The 19,457-nt window shown below is 50.2% G+C and overlaps 6 protein-coding genes and 1 non-coding gene across 7 annotated transcripts; 3 read left to right on the plus strand and 4 right to left on the minus strand.

Moving 5' to 3' along the window:
- Positions 1 to 306: 306 nt before the first annotated feature.
- On the minus strand, positions 307 to 4,562 carry BDP81DRAFT_510025 (pyridoxal-dependent decarboxylase domain protein; the record flags this gene model as incomplete). Its single annotated transcript, XM_060595733.1, has 13 exons — positions 307 to 660; positions 1,126 to 1,264; positions 1,321 to 1,454; positions 1,520 to 1,803; positions 1,861 to 2,439; positions 2,523 to 2,631; positions 2,696 to 3,005; positions 3,070 to 3,165; positions 3,224 to 3,376; positions 3,440 to 3,807; positions 3,901 to 4,128; positions 4,179 to 4,321; positions 4,383 to 4,562. The coding sequence occupies 13 exons, from the start codon at positions 4,560 to 4,562 to the stop codon at positions 375 to 377; spliced, it is 3,009 nt and encodes a 1,002-aa protein (XP_060449348.1). The 3' UTR covers positions 307 to 374.
- A 2,191-nt stretch (positions 4,563 to 6,753) lies between these two features.
- On the minus strand, positions 6,754 to 7,928 carry BDP81DRAFT_510031 (NmrA-like family protein; the record flags this gene model as incomplete). The annotated part of the gene is made up of 2 exons (XM_060595734.1): positions 6,837 to 7,928; positions 6,754 to 6,773 (listed from the first exon to the last, which is right to left on the minus strand). Exons 1-2 carry the CDS (start codon positions 7,759 to 7,761, stop codon positions 6,754 to 6,756), a joined length of 945 nt encoding a protein of 314 aa, XP_060449349.1. The 5' UTR covers positions 7,762 to 7,928.
- A 2,187-nt stretch (positions 7,929 to 10,115) lies between these two features.
- On the plus strand, positions 10,116 to 12,414 carry BDP81DRAFT_510039 (alpha/beta hydrolase fold-domain-containing protein; the record flags this gene model as incomplete). The annotated part of the gene is made up of 4 exons (XM_060595735.1): positions 10,116 to 10,121; positions 10,279 to 10,385; positions 11,008 to 11,624; positions 11,679 to 12,414. The coding sequence occupies 4 exons, from the start codon at positions 10,116 to 10,118 to the stop codon at positions 12,335 to 12,337; spliced, it is 1,389 nt and encodes a 462-aa protein (XP_060449350.1). The 3' UTR covers positions 12,338 to 12,414.
- A 744-nt stretch (positions 12,415 to 13,158) lies between these two features.
- Positions 13,159 to 13,230, minus strand: BDP81DRAFT_t95. Its single transcript has one exon. It is a non-coding gene; the product is annotated as a tRNA-OTHER (tRNA).
- A 479-nt stretch (positions 13,231 to 13,709) lies between these two features.
- On the minus strand, positions 13,710 to 14,911 carry BDP81DRAFT_446987 (Alpha/Beta hydrolase protein; the record flags this gene model as incomplete). The annotated part of the gene is made up of 2 exons (XM_060592131.1): positions 13,710 to 14,628; positions 14,697 to 14,911. The coding sequence occupies 2 exons, from the start codon at positions 14,909 to 14,911 to the stop codon at positions 13,710 to 13,712; spliced, it is 1,134 nt and encodes a 377-aa protein (XP_060449351.1).
- A 1,463-nt stretch (positions 14,912 to 16,374) lies between these two features.
- BDP81DRAFT_446988 (uncharacterized protein) lies at positions 16,375 to 17,161 on the plus strand (the record flags this gene model as incomplete). Its single annotated transcript, XM_060592132.1, has 2 exons — positions 16,375 to 16,403; positions 16,456 to 17,161. 2 exons carry the CDS (start codon positions 16,375 to 16,377, stop codon positions 17,159 to 17,161), a joined length of 735 nt encoding a protein of 244 aa, XP_060449352.1.
- Positions 17,162 to 17,929: 768 nt separating this feature from the next.
- Positions 17,930 to 19,349, plus strand: BDP81DRAFT_420641 (cytidine deaminase-like protein). The gene is made up of 8 exons (XM_060589863.1): positions 17,930 to 18,157; positions 18,215 to 18,246; positions 18,304 to 18,398; positions 18,452 to 18,518; positions 18,569 to 18,629; positions 18,685 to 18,718; positions 18,775 to 18,842; positions 18,916 to 19,349. The coding sequence occupies exons 1-8, from the start codon at positions 18,014 to 18,016 to the stop codon at positions 19,126 to 19,128; spliced, it is 714 nt and encodes a 237-aa protein (XP_060449353.1). The 5' UTR covers positions 17,930 to 18,013; the 3' UTR covers positions 19,129 to 19,349.
- Positions 19,350 to 19,457: the final 108 nt, after the last annotated feature.

Here is a 19,457-nt window from a genome sequence, read left to right on the forward strand (position 1 = left end):
GTTTCTTATGTAGTCTGTTTCCGAGATTGTTCACAGTGTTGTGTGGCTGCAACCTTCGATCGTTCCGAGCTTCTTTCCGTCCCGCACGGGACCGAACGGAGCCCCGGCTCAATGATTAGTGATTACTTTCGTTTGAAGCGAAAGGGTCAGACTGGTGAGAGTGACGGACATTTGACCGCCTCATCTCTCTCGTGCATTTCGATTCGTCTGTGTCTGTGACTAATCGCGTTGAATTTTCCCGTTGTATTTCATTGAAGTAATGAACGCTACAGTCCAACCTCTGTTCAATTTCGTAGAAAGTCATTGCATCAAACGTCCAATCTTGTGGATTACTCCGTCTCAAAACGGCACCATATCTAGATCTTCCTAGAGGCCTAGTCCAACTCCTTGCCAATCTTGTCAAACTCGCGGCGCCACTCAGCGACCTTCTCGACCTTCTTGAAGGGGTCAAGGTTCATGGCCTCACTATCGACGTACACGCTCTCCCCAAGAGTGAGCTCGCCTCGGCCAACAAACTTGCCCAGCTCAAAGCTCGCATACTTAGAGCTGGCACTGGAACGGTCGCCATCTTCCCAAACTCCAACCTTGAAAGTTGCACCTGGCTGGAAGAAAAAGCTGGACCCTTTGGCGGCGCCACTCCGCGTTCCGCTGTTAACGATCCTTGCCGAAGTGTGAGGTTTGCTGGACTCATCCTCCTTGTGCACCTGGGAGGCATTGTTTCCGTTGCCGCTCGCGGATTTACCGTTGCTGGAGTTTCCCTTCCCGCTGCTGTTGTTGTTCCTGTTCTCGTTACCACAGTCACGGCAGTCGGCATCCTTTGCGGAACCGTGCCCTTGAGAACCGTAGCCCTGAGAGCCGTAGCCCTGAGAGCCATAGCCTTGAGAACCATACCCTGGGGCACCGTACCCCTTGGGCTGGGACCCGTTGTCCTTGGTTGACACTGAGAAAGACATGCCAGGAGCACCAACTTTGAAGGCTTCTTTGGAAGAAGTGCTCTTGTCATTCTGAGGCTCGGGCTTCTTTCCACTTTCTTTAGCGGTGTTCCCATGGTAGAAATCTTCTTGAGGAATGATGGCAGCATTCTTGCTGCCGATCTCAATGTTCGTCGGGAATGGCTGCATGGACGCCTCACGAACGTCCTCAATGAGAAGTACCAAGGGTTTCTTCCAGATTGAATCATCCACCTTCTTGTAGAAGTTGAGCTTACAGCGGCCGGCGGAAAGCTGCGTATTCGGCGCTCGGGTGATGACGTGGTCAATGTTGGCTTCATTTGCTGTGATATGGTGAGCGGACGGTCGGAACCCAAATTGACATCGTAACTGTACTTACGAGTCCCGTAGAGGTAAAATGGCAAGAAGGTATCCGGATACTTGTCGAGACGATATTTCGAGTTCAATGGACGGCTGACGACGGTCTTCCCCAATTGAACACAAACGTCTTGGAGGATGATGCCGCTACAACTGTCAGGGGAATTCATTCCTGGCAAGGTATGTGCCAAAAGGTGTCAGACTGAACTTACGACTCCTTTGTCATGATCTGCCCATCAAAGTGTCCCTTGGCTTCGATGACATCTTTGGCCATTACCTTGCGCTGTGTCACGAGCAGCATCGGCTCAGTCGGGTTTGACTTCTTCAATTCAATGTACTTGGCCTTCGACTTCTCATCAAAGCTCGCGTTGACAATGAGCTGCTGTCGGTGGTTCGCCACATGGAACATGGGTAGATGGATCAAGTATATCTCCTCTGTGCCCTGGATGAGGAAGCTATGGAAGTCCGGGGCCGGGGTGTTACGCTTGCGAACGGTCTGTAAAAGAATTTTAGAAAGCGGAGCAAAGCGAGTGTGAATCGTCAAAGAACAAACCTCAGTCTCCTTCGCAACGACATCATAAAAGATGTCGGCGAGCTGATTTGTGAAGTTGCCATCAGTAGGGAAAGGAGACATGACGACATTTCGCAACACCATCAAGTCCAGGGGACTCTGCTCCAAGCCCAGTCGCTTGACGTAGTTCGCCTTGCATTCTCCATACAGCTCGTCAGAGAATTCGGTCGAGGTCAAGAAAAGAGGAATCTTGGTGGGATCATCGTCTGGGCTGTCAACGGAAAGGGCCTCAATGACTCTTTGCATAAGGTAGTTGGCTTCTTCGATATCATCATTCAAACGCCCATCCTCGTAACGGAAGTTCAATGCGAAGGCATTGATGTTGAGGTCTGAACCCAAGCTTCTTAGGAGTTTCATGAGCTTTTCGTCATCTGGTTTCTCTTTGTCTGCGGCAATGATGGCGGCGTTCGTCTTCTTGACAATGTGTTCCCGGATAAGCGCCTTTTCGGCCTCGATCTTCTCCTCAGTTGAATTCAGCTCAAGTTCAGATGGTAGCATATTGAAAGGCACGCAGACAAAAGGGCTTTTGGAGTCTGTCAACGCTGCCCATTCCGCAGAGAGCTTCACCGAGTGTATTAGCATCAGGCACCAAAGGGAAGCACTGCAACCCCCCATAAGGAGCGAGAACAGTGAGTGAGACTTACCCTGCTGCAAGTCCAAGTGACTTCTCCAAGCAAGGCACCATAGCCCTTTGCATCAAGACCGATTGTCCTGTTGGACAACCATGTCGAGACTGCAGAGGCACCGGGTTTACTGCAATGGACATACATGGTTACTTTCGTTTCATTTACTAATGGAACTCTTCGAATAGACTGACCTTCCCTCGACACCGTAAATGCCAATGCTGGTGACCGAGCCTCGCGACAAATAAGGACTTGTCCAAGTGACCAAAAATCTCATACGATTGTCACGGTAACAAAGACCGCCAGCCGGGTAGGGAATGTAGCCCGCTTTGTGGGGATCAACGGTGATGGAGTCGGCAAAGCGCATGGCGAACAAATCATCCTGAGTCTGGGCGCGGAGTGTCGCATCCGGCACGAAGCCATCGGCCGCACCCATGTCAGTAGGGAGATTCATGACATCTCCAGGCCGATAGTCCTTAGGCAGCATGGAACAGAAATACCCTCCTAGAGCGAAGTTAGCGCATCCGTTCCCTCAAAGCGTCGAGTTGGAAAAGCTCGGAACACCTACCCCAGGCAGCGTCAGCGTGAACCACGAAAGACAGTCCTTTGGCTTGAAATTGCTTGCGTAGGGCGAGAACACCACTGAGAGAGTCCACAGCACCCTCTTGAAGAGCAAAGTTAGCTTTCCATCAACTCAATCTCCTCAGTTGGCTCTGTCTCACCTTCCGTGGAACCTATGATAGCAACCACCGCATATACGGGCTGTTCTTTGTCGAGACTCTCTTGCAGTTTATTCTCCAACAAGCCCAAATCCAGACGCGCTCCCGCATCAACTGGAATGCCAATAACATTGTCGGAACCCAAGCCACTGATTGCTGTCATGTTTGAATGCTGTCAGACCTCAATCAGTCCCTTGAAGGAGAAAGGCATGTACTTACCCGCACCCTTGGGCCAAGAGTAGTGTCGGGTGTTTGACAGCATGTATTGGCCTGGTAGATCGAGTCCAAACTCCCTCTCTAGCTCATCCTTACCAGTGGACTGAATTGTGAACTTCTTCATCACGTCAGAAAGGAATGCATTCGACACCCCATGCTCCTGATAGAGTCGATCAGGGAGATCAAGAATGTCAGATGGCTTAAGGTTGAGCAGATCCCAAGTCGATAGATTAGTGAACAACTTGGTCTCTCCCTTGCAGGTCTCGACTTTGAAGGCCTCCGACAAGAAGTTGAGTGCCTCACCATTTCCAAAGGCCTTGCGAAGCGAAAGGGGATAGAACTTCAGGTTACGAGCTGGGAAGGTATGAGTACTCAACATCATAAGGCATAAGTTAATACATACCAACCCTGAAATCCAATTGTTAGTGCATGACAGTATTTGGAGGACTCAAGTATCCTACCACATGGATTCCAGATTGGCAACGGTGCCGTCACAAGTGACATGGCCCCAGGACGTAGGAGCTTCGGTGTTGTCCTCATTGATGTTGTAGCCAAAGAGATCACATAGCTGCTCGCCTACTTCAATCTCTGCCAAGGTCGACAGCGGACTGGCTTCAAACGCGACGTTGTTTGGATTGTAAAGCATCGTCATGAAGTATCCCAGCATTGAAGCCATGCTCAGGTCAGTGCACCTAAGTTGATCAGTTCGAGTACAACAAGATGATATAAGAAAAGCACTGACATATGAGCTTCATAGCGAGGGGACCAGAACGGTATGCTTGACTTGCTCAAAATGTTGGAGGCCATTTGAACGGCATTCTTGAGCTTGTCCATGGAATTGCGGAAAGCAGGCGTGTTCTGTGTCTGCTCATCGATGAAATTCTGCTTTGTATGAGCATAAAGACGGCTTGATAATTAGTGTGTGTTGAAATCTCTCGGAACATACTCCATCTTCAGGGTAGTAATTCTTTCTCGCAGCTTCAAGCTCATCCAAGATAAGATTGATGTTTTTCCTGAAATAAGGAAGGTTCTCAGCTTGAGGACCAATGAAGTATGACGAGATGATCTGATGAGACTCATCCTCATAAGTGGCCTTGGTATTGTAGGCTGTGTTCTTGGAAGCCATGATGGGAAAGCAGTAGGTGAATGGTCGATAGCTTTCAGTGGTGAGCTGCATGCGGTTTTCCGCAGATTACGGCGAGAGGAGTAGTCTTATAAATACATTTTTGGTTCTAATTCTCCCCAGTAACTAGTTGGCTCATAACTCTCACCACAACCTCTTTCGACTCTTCTACAGTCAAACCAGTGGCCCGATGATACTGCATCTCGCAACTACGCGGTGACGGAATGACAAGATGCAGGTTGGCGATCAACAACTACATTGTCCTGCTGGAGCCTTCGTGCATACATCCATAGTCATACCAAGTCCGAATCGAGTGTCTTGATCGGCCAGGTCTCAGATCTCGCATGGTGCGGGTTTCAATATTCCCCTCATGGGAATGCTTCCCACATACTCACCGGTCTCATGCACCCCCTTAGCGAAGTTCTAATTAACTGGAGAATAGGTTTCCGTGCACAACGCCAACGAATTATTTTGTGAGTTTTGGAGGACGCTCAAAACTCATGCATACCGTGCTGCCGTACGAGGTTAGCTCCGGGCGGGTTTTGCTCAAACTCGCAGCGGGAGCATGCGTGTCTCACGTAGCCGCCGCCTATCATGCGAGAGACAAGCGACGGCTGCAACCCTCGTATGAGTGAGTAATTACAGGTTGCAAAGCTACTTCATCACTGCCACACTTCCTTGAAAGGGGGTGATAGGACGAGACTACCAATGCACTTCAACTTTGGGCTGAAAAGGGTTGATCCATATCGACAGCCGATGTCAAACAATATTGGCCAACCCTTTGAGGGTAAGGTAGATTGATGCATAACGACGAATGAGACAAAGATGCAATGTCCGCTGAAATGGACGGCATCAAACTTGACGAGGGGTGAAATGAAGTCATGGCAAACATGCTCCGTGTTACGGGCTGGACCCGATTAGTGGATCCGGGCTAAGGCCCGGATTCTGTCACGACTTACCGCGCCGATTCCGCGGGGGTCCCACTTGAACGTTTTTCCTCTGCGGAATCCCCGCTCCAAATCTCTCCTCTTCAGCTTAGATTCTATATACCGAAATCACCCCTGCGTGGCCTCACGAGGGCTGGGCTCTTAACACTCAGGAGTTGATGGATTTTCCAGGAAGTCAAAATACATTCACCTCGATCGTTTGTGATCCGGAACTACCACCGTCGGCCCGGGGAGATCGCTCCCAGAGTAGCACTGGGTACACAAACTGCTCGGCTACACCCGCAGGCGTTAGACTAGATCGAGCTGGTTGCAGGAGAGGGGGGGTTCGGGCTTGGCAGTCCGCCTGTTGTAGGCTGTTGACTATCATCGAGCTTGAACGGTACCCTATCAAGGGGGTAGCGCAATAGGTTTCCGCTCAATACCTTGGCTCTACTTCTATTGCTCCTACCACTGGCCTTATTACTACCACTATAGTTATTATTGTTGTCTATTCCTTAGTTATATTATGTAGGATAAGCCTTAGATAATATAACATAGAAGTAGAAATAGCAATAGTAATAATAATAGTAGCTGTTATATGGAGGTGGCTAGTCGGTCGCTGAGCGGCATTTCAGTTTGTCACCCACTTGCCTCTCAGACGGAGTCGTACTATTCCGAGACAGCGTGACAGGCCAAATATGCCGATGGAAACCGATTTAGCTGCGCAAGTGAGGGGTTCATGATTCACTCACCGCTATGCCAATCATGCATTTCCCGTATTTGCGAACCATGACGTGGTACCGATAATGGTGCGGGCCAGGTATCAATGTGGTAATCTTATTTTAACAATTTGACTTGGAGTGCTTCCCCGCTCATACGCCTCTTTCAATTCTTGAGCGCAGAGCCGACTAGTTGGAAAGCATCTAGGTTTAGGACTCATGCTGATAACTACCTTACTATGGTAGGTAGATCAGATGAAGCAATTTGGCTCCAGCTATGAGAGACGATGTGAACAATCTACCTATTCAGCTTTTGACTCAGGTGTAAATGGCCATCGACAACTCCAGCAATTTACACAGCGGATTCCGTGCCTTCCCAAGTCATCCTAAATTGCGGACAGAAGAGCTTTCCACGTGTTGGGCAGCGATTATCAGGTAGGGGGTCAATGGGATGTATTGATGAGTATGAAGAACGAGTGGCTATGGGAATATCCCGACTATCTATATAGTGAGTGGAAGACCCTTTATACTGGCATATCCTTGGCAAACTTAGTCATGCTTGTGTAAGACTATATTGTCTCATAGGCATAGTGTGACAATCGTTGTAACGAGTGTACTGGGATGGGCCTGACACCACGCATCGACAACCGAACGGCTGGGCGCAAGTAATTCAATGACTTCCTTGCTAGTGGTCGAGGCCGGGCATTTGCCTTCCCATAGAGATACGGGAGCAGCCTTCATTGAAAGAATAACATTCTTGGACTCTTTCGTTGCTGACGCCATAGCGTCTACGAGAGACACATCCCTGAATTGAACGCTCTCCACGGGCGCGCCGATAGCCTCCTCCACCCATTGAACAATATCTCGCCCGGTCACATCAGTGGGCCCGTTCAGAATGTACTTTTTCCCGTTGTGCCGAGAAGGATCTTGGTCCCACAGCAGATGCGCAGCAAAGGTGCCGACATCGTCGCCATCAATAGCGCCCACCGGTGCGTCCTTGTCGGCGATAAGTCTAAGGGTTCCTTGCTTTTTTGTTTGGCGGTATTCTCTGACAAACTCAACCGCACCGTACAGATGTAGAGAGAAGAATATGTTCGGCCGTAGGGATGTCCACTTGAGTTCTTTGAAATCAGGTGAACCCAACATAGTCTCGATGGCCCAATGAGCTCGCGGATGGTAGGCATACGAATCCGGACGGACGTTAGGAGCCGTTGTGGAGATGCGTACGACGTACTGCACGCCGGTCTTTAGCGCCGCCTGGTGGAAAGTCGATTCTTCGGCAAATTGATTTGGGCTGCTGTGAGATGCGATGAAAGCTTTGGATATTTTTTGTTCGCGTAACCATAAAGCGTCGATGTCGACCCAATTCTTTTCAGCAAATATGATGTTAGGGAGACTCGCAAGGCGTTTGGCGGTTGAGGAGGGAATGGAACGTGTAAGGGCCAGGATGCGGATATTAGGCGGAGCATCGCTGCTGCTCACAAAATGGGAGAGAGTCTCGACAACACTCCGACCAGTGTTGCCTGTCGCACCGGCAATGAGAATCGTAGGGGTCATGGTGACGAGAATCTAGAAGTACGAGAACCACGGTGGTGATATTGCTGTAACAGAATCTGGCAGTTTTTTTTTGATAAAAGTCGCCAGGAAGTTTAAACAGTAGTCCATGAGCGGAGAAAATGTTAGGCATTCAGCGCTAGAGTCGGTTGTAGTTACCTCTGGGAGTGATTTAAACAGATTTCACTAACTTAAATTCTCATCATTAACATCGCTCTGTCAGCAGAATTTTCATGGAAAATCTGCCATTGCTTCTTAAGGTACTTGAGTTTCTCAGCCGAGACGTTTACAACCAGTCCTACTGACCTCGACCAGTAGCCTCATCCGAGACGCTGGCCTTCCCACAGCAGAGGTAGCCCTCGAAGCAGCGCGACTACGCTTCGCTATACGCCTGCAGAAGGTTGACCAACAGCATCCCTTGGTCCCAAGGCTGCTGCAGCCAGGGCGGCAACAGACCAGGCTTCAAAGAACAGCTGGCCTTTTACCTAAGTGTCCAAGGCCAGCGCTCCTACAGCCGCAATACCTCCCAGGGTCCTATGACCCTATAGTTACACAGACGAAGGAAGTAGCAGGTGGGATTTTCCAGGCCTGGCTCAAGACTGTGCCAGGTCAGCATACAGTCGTATACTCAGACGGCTCCAAAGCTCCTGACGGGGCTACAGGGTTCGGCTTTGTTATCTACCGCAACAATAAACGTATAGCCCAGGGCTGCGGCCGTCTCGGCTTAGCAGAAGTGTTTGATGGTGAGGCGGAGGGGGCGAGGGCTGGGCTCCGACGGGCCCTTCAGACCTCCCAAGGCCAGCCTATACACATCTGCATCGACAATACCAGCGTTATTCAGGGGATTCGCGGTAAGGTCCCAGACTCCTCACAAGCGGCCTTCCTTGAGATCCAGGAGGTAGCTAGGATACACGATATACAAACCCATTGGTCTCCTGGGCACCAAGGTATTAAAGGAAACGAAGAAGCAGACAGCCTAGCTAAGGAGGGAACAACTCTACCAGTCCTTAGGGGCCAACTAGCTACTCTATCAGGTATCAAGTGGCTTGCTAAAGAGCGGCCAAGACGCCAATATAGACGATGGTGGAAACAAGAGGCAACTCCCCGCTATACCCAACTAGGGCTCAAGGCTACCCTTGCTTGCCCTCCTGAACTTGGCCTCCCTAGGGCTGCCCTTCATCACCTCCTCGCGGCACGGTCAGGCCACGGGGACTTTGAACAATATCACCAACGCTTTAACCACACAGAAGCACTACTCACCTGCTCCTGTGGATGGGTTAAGGAGGCAGACCATCTAGTCTACTGCCGAAAGACCCTACTGAGGAGGCAACAGTGGCCCACCCTCTACCCCTACAGCCGCCAGGAGCCCGTAGGACCTATAGGGTCCCTCGATCGCTACTTCAAGGGGCTAATCACTGACTCTGAAGGCTTCCAGGCCTTCCTCTGCGTGACAGACTTCTTCCAGAAGATCTGCCCGCGGTACTAGGAGATAGGTCATAACCTATCCTCCAAACGACAAACTACCTCTATTAAGAAACCAGATGGTTATAACGGAACTAGGGCACCAGTGGGAACTAGGGATGGATAGAACACATAGTAGCTCACGAGCAAGATTTGGAGGACGTCAGGATACGGCGTGTACTATATAGTATATAGCTAGAGCCTGCGACCCTTCACGCCACATACCCTTCGGGAGGTCTGCCGCAAGGGCGGCTGCGCCCTTGCCGCCATGGCGTTAAATAGAACAACAACAACAACAACAACAACTCGAATGTCAAGTCAATACGGTTTGGTCGTGCTTCCCTACAGCTCACAAGGGACCAGACATAGAGTCTAGGTCGTATTGAAAGCTGGGACACAAGTATTGAGACATCGGGACTCCAATTTCTGCCACCAAAATCAACTAATTGCAACACTAGATATATGTTATCTGGTTTGACAAGTCGCAAACGCGCCCTGCTCTTGCGTAGAAAGCCTACGGGATTGTGCTACGTTGCCTATTTTGACTACATAAAATATCTCCAATGCCTTCCATAGGACCCATGACAGGTGGAAGTCATTGGATAATCTCGTAATAAAATTCAAAGCCCGCATGCGTGTGCAGCACCTTGTGCAATTTCTACAAAATGCAGGAATTTGTACTGAGCAGCCCACTGAAAGTGACATAAAAACTCACCGAGAGGTTTGTTCTAGAGTGTCTCTGAATATACCATTTTTTAAGATATAAAACCTGGGCTCACAAGTATTTGCAAGGAAATGGCTTAGAACGAGGAATAGCCACAACAGCACGCCTTTCCAGATCTTCCAACACTCCTCTGTTTAGGTTCAAGCTGTTAGCAGCCGTCTGATCTTCAGACATGGATGTGGGTTCGACTTGGCGGGGTTGGCAAACATCGATGGGGCAACGACTCATTGGTGGCGGCATGCTTTCAGATGTTTGATGCAGCATATCATAGCATGCGAATTATCCCATCAAATGATCCATATTCTGGTCGAAGGCGCTAGGATGCCATTGAACAGCATGAGCCGAAGTTGAGAAATGCGAAGCCAGTTGGCGGGGCAAACAAGCCCAGGTGCAATCAGTTCACTGTTATTAGACTGGAGCCACGGAACCCCATGATCGCCGTGTAAGTCGGGGAAACAGACACGCGGGAAGGCTTACACGGACTGCGCGGGTTCCAACGGTTTGGTCCAACTATCAACGTGCCCATTCAATGTTTCCCGAAGAGTTCGCGAATATGCACTGCGACATACGAAGACAGACTCCCATTTGTCGTGCCGCTGCTAGCTTCTGACAATTTCCACACAGCCGGCGGGATGATTGTCCTTGACGAAGCTTTTTGGGAAGCTTAAACAAACTTTAATCGGCCCCGATTCCTTGCAGAGCAGTTTCAACCTTCCTGCGGCAACTTTTCCATGCTCAACCAGGCGGAAGTTTGACACAAGCGCGAGACACTCCGGCCCCAAACAGAAAGCAAAAATTGGCGTCGTCGCAAGGCCAATTCAGTGATTAGTGGCACTTCTAGGGGAATTTCTTGATTCAAGGTTGCCTGCCAGGAGCACGTCAAAAGTATGTTTTCCGACGAACCCAATCTGATGGGGGAATTGAACTCAAGCCTTAAGAATGCCCCGTCCGTACCCCTCTCTGTTGCGTCCGTGGACCATCACTTCGACATCTGAAGACACGGCAACCTTTCGTGGGGAGTTCGGGATCTCAATACCATCCAACGTCCGCGATTAGCTCATTAGGAAGGACTTGCAGGTTCACCGCCTGTTCTTGGGCTTCGTGGCATTTCTCATCGCTACGACGGCGGTGAAGGTTCCGCAACCTGTCGGACCAGCGCATCAGGAAATCCAAGGACCGATAGTATGGGCAGCTTGTCCCGGGGATATTCGACCTTTCAAAGGCAACAACGCCACATCAGCTCTCCAATGCACAAACTTCTCGGTCCCTTTGAACTACAATGACCTCGGGGGTCCTCAAGTTCAGTTGGGCATTGTCAAGCTCCCGGCACAGGGCAAGCGCATTGGCAATCTCTTTGTGAACCCCGGCGGGCCTGGAGGGGCAGCGTCAAGCATGGCAGCGCGAATGGCTTCCGAGGGAATTTACGTCAGCGACGCGGTGCGCCAGTCATTCGACATCATTGGAATGGACTCTAGCGGCGTTGGCCTGAGTACACCGCAGAGGTGCGACACAAATGCGGCCAACCAGCCGAGCGAGTTTGATGCGACAACTCCGGAGGGGTTCCAAAAAGTGTTCAACTACAACAAAGCCGTTGGTGATTCTTGCCGGGCAATGACTGGACCTTTGTTTGACAACATGGACACAACATTTGTCGCCAAGGACATGGAGGCTGTTCGTGTGGGTAAGATCATCGTTCCATTACCCTGTCCTGACCAGAGAAGTTGACGTTGGGCAGCCACTGGAGGAGAGCCTATGAACTACTTTGGAGTATCATATGGAACACAACTTGGGGCTCAGTATGCTGCACTGTTCCCCACTGCAATCCGTGCTATGGCACTTGATGGGATGTTGCAGCACACTGGCTCTTTCGCATCGAACATCATGACACAGGCTACGTCCTTGGACGCCACCATCCAGGCGTTCTTCCGGTTCTGCGAAGCCAACGCTACGAACTGCGGGGAAGGAGGACAAGACATCCGGCAGACGTGGAACAAAATCCTTGAAGTTGCTGGCGCGGGTAACCTCAAGGCTGCAGAGTGTGACGGGACCATCAAAACCGGCTGCGTGCCTGCTGCGACACCAAACAACGTAATAGGATCTGCACGGTCGACTCTGGAGTTTCCCCAAGACCTGAAGAAGTTTGCCGAAACGCTCAAGCTTGGGGCCGCTGGGAACGGCTCGTTTTTCGTTCCAGGCCTGTTGTCTGGCGACGTTTTTTCCGACTCTCGATCTTTGTCCATTACGAACGTGCAGTGCCAGGACGGGCATTTCTTCGCTGCCAAAGATCACCTCGAAGTGCAGCGAGTGGCTGATATGACTCGTACTTTCACTACTACCCCAGGCATGGGCGAGTTCTGGCACAGGGTTATTGACTGCACCGGGTATCCTGTTTAGATCACGAATCCTCGGACGGCATTAAATATCAAGGGCACGCCGCCTATCTTACTCGTCCATTCTAGGTTTGATCCGGCTACGAGCTTGGTGTACGCGGCTGGTATGATGGAAGAGTTCCAAAACGCAACTTTACTTCTAAGAAAAGGATCTGGGCATACAAGCTATCTGCTAAAGGGTGATGCTTCGCGCGTTGTAGACGACTATTTGATCAATTTGAAGATGCCGGCACCGGGAACGGTGGTTCAAAGTTAGCTGAGCTGATCAAAGAGAGAATTAGAAAGCGAATCAGATTCTACTTCACCAAAAAAAAACGTCGGATTCTTCGTGTCTTCCTTCATTCTCGACGCAATTATTACACAAACGTTAGACCTTCATTACGCGTCTCAATACTAGCGACCGTCACCCATGCGGGTAGAACGGGAGTCAAGATAGCAACTTGTCTGGACGACAAACAAACAAAAAGCAGAGCCCATTCTCTCTCCTATAGAGCACCTTACCTTACAAATGGTGGACGAATAGGTCTGCGCCTGCCTCATACGAAGGCTGGGGATGAAGGCTGGGGTGTATACGGATTCCGAGTTTCTTTTGTGTTTCGGAGGGGTTGACGAAGATTAAGAAGATCAGATGTTCAACATGATTGGAGACTGCTATCTGCAAGGTGCTATGGACGGCGAGCTCCTGCCACTTGGAAGCAACACTATTGTCAAGTTGGTGTGATAGTCAGAATATGACGCCTCAAGGCCCGAACTTCAGACCCTTTGTTGCGACTATTGATTAGAAGTGAGTTGTAATTAACCAAGTGAGGCGCAAAAGGACAAAAGGGGTACGACCTGGATTCGAACCGGGGACTAACCAACCATTCTGGATCGCTCTGACCACCGAGCGCTCGTACCTAATGGTATCATCAGGAATGAACGAAAAAAACATAAACCACATTCTTTCGATTTGCCGCGAGCAGATTCTTTGAGTTATTGCAGAAAGACTGACTGGTACCGTGATGGATAGAGTAGGAAGCTTGAGGGGCAATACCCAAAGGCCCTACTCTTTCTCCACTGCTCATCTTACGGACTCTATGTCCCAAATGATTGAGGAATGTGGATATGGAGCTACTGATATGCAACCCATGACTACCCTACTTAATATTATCATGAGTTTAAACGCGACAGGTACCAGATGTAGTAAGTAAATACGTGGTAGCATTCATATAAACATAGTTGCAAGTACATAACATACAGAGTATCGAATAAAGCAGAAAGCGAGTAGGAGTAGCCTCGCAGCTAATATCCTTCCATGGTCTCATCGATGAGTCTTTTCTTCGGCGCCACCACCACGATGTAAATAAGTCCCGCGCGAATCTCATTAAAATCAATCATCAAGCTTCACTGATAGGAGGGGCTTGAAGAATCCATTCTCCGATAATCTTGATGGTCTTCTGGGTCTTGATCTTCGCATCCTCGAGCAGAACCGGGTCACGCACAATGCCGTCCAGATGCTGGTCGAAGCCATGGACCGTATCAGGGACCAAGAGCCACCGGTAACGGCTTCCGTCAGCGCCAGACACCTCGAAGTGGTATACCTCGTCGTCTAGCACAAGCTCGCCATCGCCGACAACTTCAGGCTTTCCAACCTTTGCTGGTGGCGGTGGTCGACCCGCAAGCCTGTGAATAAGCCTCTGGCCTTCCTGAGCAAGCATATCAAGCTCGCAGCCGATCATAAAGACCTGCTTTGGCAGAGCCTCCTCGGGCGCGAAGGTAGGGCTAAGAAGCGGGTTACGGCTGTCTTCACCAGGGATCTTGTATGCCCAATCGAACACTGGTGCAATCCCTTGCAGAAAGTCTTTTTCCTTTGCGCGGAAACCTCCGAGCTCAGGCTTGTACTGCCGCGTTGTGGCCTTCTCGTCTCCCGTGATGGAAAGATCAGCCGCAGGGTACAAGGGGACGATGCAGGTGAGATGTTTCCTAACGGTCTCCAGTTGAGCGACGGCCAGAGTCAGGTTTCCGCCCGCAGACCAGCCGGCCAGGGATACTCTGGTACGATCCAAAGGAATCGAGTCATCGTTGAGTGCAGCGAGGAAGAGCTCCTCACAGTCATGAATTGGCTTGGGGAACGGATTACCCGGAGCTTTGGCGTAGTTGAGACCAATGACAATCGAGTGGTGCTGCGAAGCATACGTCTGATTCCAGTCGTCGTTGTCATTTGGGGTACCGAGCACGAATCCACCACCGTGGATCGTGAAGAGAACCGGCAGCTTGTCTTTGGACGTTTTGTCAAAGCATTTCGGAAAGAAGACTCTGGAACGTGTCAATCTCAGCGCCAGTGCGACAGGTATTTACTTTGGGGTGAAATAAAAAGAACGCACCTGACGGGTAAGTACGGCCTGCATTCGTACGTCTTCACAATCTCTGGACGGTTCTCTGGCGGGATGACGTATGCTTTGACATCACGAACGAAGAGCGCGGGCTTTACCAAGAGATTTTGGATCGCAAAGGCTGTAGCGCCATACCTGACCTTTGACAGGAGCGGCAACTCTGGTACGCGATGTGAGTCGTCCGTGGTATTCTGATCTTCGGCCATCGTTGGAGCCAGGCGCGCGACGGGTTGAGTTGAGTTGCTTGGGGTGCTCGAGTGTCGCAGCGGATGTTGCGTTGGAAGAAACAGGCGGGGTTGGGATGAGAAGCGTCGCTGGCTGGTGGGAACGACTCGGTAGTTGTAGTCGCATGCACCTCGGTTTCGCATTTAAAGGGCCATAGCGAGGTTCAAGCCGAGTACGAAACAAGATGCGAAACCTTGTACCATGGACAACATGATTGGATAATAGGTGCTTGGAGACGCCATGTCTTCAGTCATTGATGGTACATAAGTGCAAGCCTGGCCCTTGGGTTTGAATCAAGGTTTAAGTTGCAGAGGATCTCATAACGCCTTCAATTGCTCACGGCATCACAAGTTGACGGGGACTTGTCAGCAAGTGCCGGGCTTTACAGCCGAACCTACCCCGCCGGCAGAGGTCTCCACTTTGGCCGGTGAATCGGGAAACTTCACGAGAGCGACAACTGCACAGTCCTCAACTCTTCATGCATTGCCACAACGCACGAATCGGCCAGCGTCCATTTTCAACCAAGTGACGCCTCGAACACATGCAGCCGTTATGGCGCAGCTGCTCTCAATCCGAAAGCAACTGCAGTTTGTGGCAAACCCCGAAGATTGCAGGACGCTTATCGTCGAGAGACAGAAAAAGGAGAAAGGAGTAGTAATGAGGCGAAAAGTAAACTCAGGAGGCACTGCTACCATGAATAGTTAGTAACGGTATCAAAAGTTTATACACGTGACCAAGGGGAAAGTCCGCCAGACGCGGTTGAATGACAGGCGCGCCTCGGGCCCCCCTCAAGTGAAGTCACCGTAAGTGACAACTTCCGACAAATTTGATTCTTCCCTGTGACTAGTGAGTCTAGACACGCTGATAATTATTCTACCATAGCGATGTACTCCTCTAGATATGTGGCTTCCTCCTCAGATCCAGAGGCTGAATGGATCAGGTTATCTTACTGGCCTTGAAAAAGTGATATGGCTTATTGCAATATGCAACGAATTCAACAGATCCATTACTTGGCTAGACGCAAATACCTAAGTTCTGAAAGAGTGAAATAATTGCCTTTACCAAAGGGAAGGTGCCAGCAAGTCAAATCGAAAGCCAGCTCTTGCTGTCTCCTTCCCTTTGGCGAAGGTGATTGTTGATCAAGTTGAACCTCAGGCGAAAAGTCTGAAGGCCTCTACCGGAACTTCTTCGTCGCTCGCTGCTTCCTTTATTTCTCCAAGGCTTGCCTCATCAAAAAGCAACTGGTGCCTCCATTACTTGAAGTTGTGTGAGAGACTTACCTTGGGTTTTGCTTTCCAAAGCTATTCAGCGTGATCAAAGAAGTCGACAAATTCACGTTTGATCATCGGGACAAAGTGATCCCTCTGCATCACTGGCAGAAATATTCTGAGACGCTGCAAGAATATCTCTGTCCGTCGACTTGATGGAGGACAAACCCGTTACCATGCCTTCAGCATGGCCTAGTATGGGAGAGTAAGTGGTCTCGTCAATTGCAATGCAGGACATGCTGACATTCAAGTCACAGCATTCTCAACTCACCACAAATCAAATTCCGCATCGGTCATAAAGCCAAGCCCTTCTCGGTTCACAAAGCTGCGATGGAATTCCTCTCCCCAAAGCTTGTGTCTCTGCAAGCTTCGGAGGAAGTCCAACCCGATCCCACTTCAATCACCCTCAGGGGCATCGATGAGACTACCTTCACCCGACTGGTCGAATACGCCTATCGTCACGATTACACTGTGCCAGTTCTCAAAGCCAGCCCCCATCCCTCCAACCATTCCAGCGTTTCGCTCTCGCTCTACGAGAAGCTTGAGCAGGGAGATGAGTTCCCAGACACCGAGCCCTTCATCACCCGAGCTCGCATCAAGTTCCACAACGAGGCGATGAAGCCCCACGCCGATCTCAACAATGCCGTCTCCCATGATACTGTCGAGGAGATGAAAGTCTCTGGTCGCTGCAGTCACTTTGACGTCCTCGATGCCCACATTGCTCTCTACAACCTGGCACGCCAATACGACATCCACCCATTGAAGAGTCTCTGCGAAAAGCGCTTCCGCCAAAGCTTGCTCTTTATGCACCATAATGAGCACACCATCATTGCTCTATCCGACATCTTGGATTGCGTTGAGCACGGCGCCCTTAGCGCTCCTGGCAATGAAATCCGAGACATTCTTCTGGATTACTTCCTTGCCAATTTCTACAGAGCGGCAGCACAGCGAGACTGTACCTGAAGTTCAAGACTACGCTCCTACAAGACAATGACTATTGCCATCTACTGCTCGCCAAGTTGCCAGCCGAGGATACACCCTTTGGCGATCGAGGCTGGGGCCTTGTCTACTGAGCTCTACATTGGAAAGAATTGGGACGATGGGAAATGGTTGACTCGCTTGGGATACCCCCTCTTCTTTGTATCGAATTGGGCTCATTGGGATATCGTAACTTCTCCTCTGGGGTTTCAGTGGCCGATTGTATTCGTGAGAAGATCCCGAAGACAGGTCCATGTCTGGAGTCAGACTCAGAACTACAATGGAGATAAATTGACATCTTCCTTTGTAACTGTCGTCCCAATTATGTTTACCTTGACAACTAACTCGAGGCGTTGAATTTGTCACTTCGTGAACTGTTTGTCAAATCGCCTCTAAGATACCGGTGGTAGCGAGCATCTACAACCCAAAGCCATTCCCGACGTAATACAGCCGACACCGGCATCTCTGGCCGATATCTTCGCCAGTAAACATCTAATCTCCATACAAGGCGGTGCCAAGGAGGTCACCGCAAGACATGACTGATAGGAAATGGCACTAGCCGTATCCATGTCGGCAGAGGTGGGGTCACTGCGGGGTTGTGCATGGTGATAGCTTCAACATCCGGCGCGATGTGATCCATGGTTCCGAAATGTCGGGATAACACCTCGTGGCTCTCCACTTTTCCCCGACCACCCTTATCTATCCGGGCATATTGCCGATAATGGCATCTTCAAGACGCATGGCACTGGATGGTATAAATAGAGATTGACCATATGGAGTAGTTCATGTTTCCTTGTCGTCTCTTGTGGAATTACTTCTCCGTTTGTCGAATTCAAAATGCTCGTTCCGCAAGTTCTATTGGCGTTGGGTGCCGTGGGCTTTGGCTCGGCCCATTTTATTGTCCCCAACGATGACCAGGACATGTCCGGTCTCACGGTCAACTCGATCCCTGCAGCGAAGAGAGTCGAGTACATGCAAAAGGTTTGACAGACTCGGTTCTGGTTCAACGTTTTCCTCCAAATGCTGACATTCCGCCAGGGAAACGAGGCACTTTTCCGCCAGAGCGGACCGTAAGTGGCCAAGCCCCGTCGAAAGCTAATTCATGAATTTCACTAAATTCCTGGCAGTTGCCCCTTTGCCGCGTTCGGTACCATCATCGTAAACCACACCAGCGATGAAGTCGTCTGCGAAGGAGCGAACTTCCGGACTGGTGATCCTACGAGTTTGTACTAGGACAACAGCAGTCATATCTGTGGGTGACTGACAAGACGCCAGTTCACGGAGAGATTTCTGCCATCAACGCATGCACAGCCAAGTTTGCTGAACAGGGCATGACGCCAACGTAAGGCCGACAAGGTACTATTCAAGACCAAGGCCTCACATCTTCGACAGACAGATCTATGCCGCTTGGGGAGACCTCTCAATCTACACAAACGCTGAGTCGTGTCCGATGGTAAGTACTTTGAGTCGCCAGAAAACTAGCAACATTAGTAACTAACGGGTTCCAGTGCGCGAGTGCAATTCGTTGGGCTGGTTTCAAAGGCAAGTTATCTCTCAATCGCTAGTTTCTCTTCCCACAACTAACACTGGCCTATCAGAATATGTCTATGGAACCACGATCCAGCACAACTACAACGTCGGTTGGGGTGTAATGACTCTTAGCAGTGTAAGAACCCCTGGATGATGGATCAGATACATGTTGAAGGACCCCTACTGAAAATAAATACCCGTCTATCTAGTACGACGTTTTCCAGCAATCTCGCCAGCTACCTGGCTACCAAACCTCCATGATCGGACAGATCCTGACCAACGAGACCGACCCTCTCTTCTCATGGCAGTATAACGCAAGCGCCCCCTGCCCGAACGAGTGTTTCCGTGTCCCCAGCGCGACTCGAGGTGGGACGACCTGCTCCAATGTGACCGTTTCTCGAAGGGACCATGATGCGTTGTAGAGAGTCATTCAGATAAGACGAAGAATATGGTATGTGGGAGAGTTTGTTAAGCACAAAGGGAAAGAACTAGACTCTTTGTCCTTGTGAATGTTTTGGAACCGCTATGTCAAGCAAGGTAGAGTAAGGTATTTGTACCTTATTCAGTTAGATCCCAAGTTTGAGTCCTTTCTCAAAGGAATGCCGCTTCGTAACTTGCTTGCTTATCCCATTGACTGCTGGATGGCGTCACTACATCCGTCTCCGGTCTTTCTCTAAATTTCCTCTATTCCGAGATCATTCATAGGCAGATGTAAGGGAAATCGGGTCGGATAATTCAATTCTTTGCTATT

This window comes from Colletotrichum phormii, assembly GCF_030913505.1.
Source record: "Colletotrichum phormii strain CBS 102054 chromosome Unknown BDP81scaffold_4, whole genome shotgun sequence".
Classification (NCBI taxonomy): domain Eukaryota; kingdom Fungi; phylum Ascomycota; class Sordariomycetes; order Glomerellales; family Glomerellaceae; genus Colletotrichum; species Colletotrichum phormii.

What these genes read in the sequence shown, in the direction of transcription:
- BDP81DRAFT_420641 (XM_060589863.1), top strand. Translation starts at nt 18,014, where the DNA reads ATGCTCGTTCCGCAAGTTCTATTGGCGTTGGGTGCCGTGGGCTTTGGC. An exon ending in GAGTCGAGTACATGCAAAAG is followed by an intron (nt 18,158 to 18,214) that starts GTTTGACAGACT and finishes ACATTCCGCCAG; the next exon opens with GGAAACGAGGCACTTTTCCG. An exon ending in ACGCTGAGTCGTGTCCGATG is followed by an intron (nt 18,630 to 18,684) that starts GTAAGTACTTTG and finishes AACGGGTTCCAG; the next exon opens with TGCGCGAGTGCAATTCGTTG.